The sequence below is a fragment of the Barbus barbus genome (assembly GCF_936440315.1).
Source record: "Barbus barbus genome assembly, chromosome: 31".
Taxonomy (NCBI): domain Eukaryota; kingdom Metazoa; phylum Chordata; class Actinopteri; order Cypriniformes; family Cyprinidae; genus Barbus; species Barbus barbus.
Genome location: NC_136759.1, coordinates 11,138,709 through 11,140,359, shown reverse-complemented (window position 1 = coordinate 11,140,359; position 1,651 = coordinate 11,138,709). Strand labels below are relative to the sequence as shown.

General features: G+C 33.3%; 1 protein-coding gene across 1 annotated transcript; it reads left to right on the top strand.

Moving 5' to 3' along the window:
- Positions 1–311: 311 nt before the first annotated feature.
- LOC306851811 (olfactory receptor 1M1-like) lies at positions 312–1,292 on the top strand (the record flags this gene model as incomplete). Its single annotated transcript, XM_079388258.1, has 1 exon — positions 312–1,292. The coding sequence occupies exon 1, from the start codon at positions 315–317 to the stop codon at positions 1,290–1,292; it is 978 nt and encodes a 325-aa protein (XP_079244384.1). The 5' UTR covers positions 312–314.
- Between the last annotated feature and the right edge of the window lie 359 nt (positions 1,293–1,651).

The following is a 1,651-nucleotide window of genomic DNA, read 5'->3' as shown; positions in this document are numbered from 1 at the left end:
ATGAATCAGAAGATATATTTGGATTCGGTGATGCAGACAGTTAATGATCAGTGAGACAGAACAAGGACAACCACTTAGTTCACAACCTTTCAGATGTCACAGTCATTGCTTGCTCTGGCTCTAAAATTTTGGACACTTTTGTAACTTTTATTTATTCAGGTCTGTGACTCTGTGAAAGTTGTAAAGGTATTTTTCCAATTTCTGAAAATAGTAGTAATAGTAAATAGTATAATGACAATTTTGTGACAATTTTTTACTTTTTATGCCTATGTCTTTGCGGTAATTTCTATTTTCTATTTTAACACAAAGCTGCAATGAGTTCTTTAAATGCAAGTTTTTCCCAGAATATCTCCATTGTTCGCCCTGAATACTTTTTCATCATTGGACTTTCAGGTATACCATACAGCAATTATTACTATATCTTCTTATTTGTTACATATTTTATTACTATGATTGGGAACTCTATAGTGCTTCTCATTATTGCTCTTCAAGGAAGTCTGCACAGTCCAAAGTACATTGGTGTTTTTAACTTGGCCTTGGCTGACATTGGTGAAACTAATGCACTGATTCCTAACATGATGAAGACTTTTCTATTTGACTCACGGTATATCTCCTACAAAGCTTGTTTGATCAACATGTTTTTTGTGTTCTTATTTAGTACTATGCAAAGTTTCACTCTTGTTGTTCTGGCATATGATCGCTTCATTGCAATTTGTTTGCCATTAAGATATCATGCAATTGTTAACAATACCAATATGACTTTAGTTCTCTCAGCAAAATGGGCATTTAATTCTTCTGTTGTGGCCTTGATGGTGTCTTTGATCACTCGAATTTCATTCTGTGAATCCAATGTGATACAGAGCTATTTTTGTGATCACGGACCAGTGTATAGGTTGGCATGTAATGACAATAGCATTAATAGGTTTATGGGATCCTTCATCACAACTTTATACCTTGTAATCCCATTGATAATTATAATCCTGTCATACCTAGGCATTTTTCTTGCTTTAAACAAAATTACAACTTGGGAAAGTCGTTTAAAAGCACTGAAGACCTGTGTTTCTCACCTGTTGTTAGTAGGGATATATTTCCTCCCCATATCCTGTGCATACATTGCTGCATTCATGCTTTCTCTTGCTCCCAATGCAAGGGTCATCACTACGTCTCTGGCATATGCTGTTCCACCAATGTTAAATCCTATCATTTATGTTTTAAACACAGCTGAAATCAAAGACATAATGCAAAAAATGTTTAAAAACAGATCTTTACCATCTAGAGACATTTCAAAATGACTATAATGATTGTTTCTTTTAATTAACAGATTCCCTAGTAAAAGCAGCTATTAATTAATTAAAATTGTATTATTTAATAATATATTTATGTGAATTCGTAATCCAGGGGTCCATTTTGATATGAGCATGTTGGTCTTAGATCTGCTGATATGGTTATTTTGTTATTCTCTGTTAATCTGTTATGATGTCTCTGCTGATGTTTGTGGTTTTAGTCAAGTCTGCAATCTGAAATTTTTCTTGTTTCCATTGTTTCCACATTCTGATTATTGATAAAGAAGCTCTGCAAATGAAAAAGTCTTTATTTTATGGGATGATATTGGGCTCAAAATTATTAATAGATGCACGCACAATTATCCATA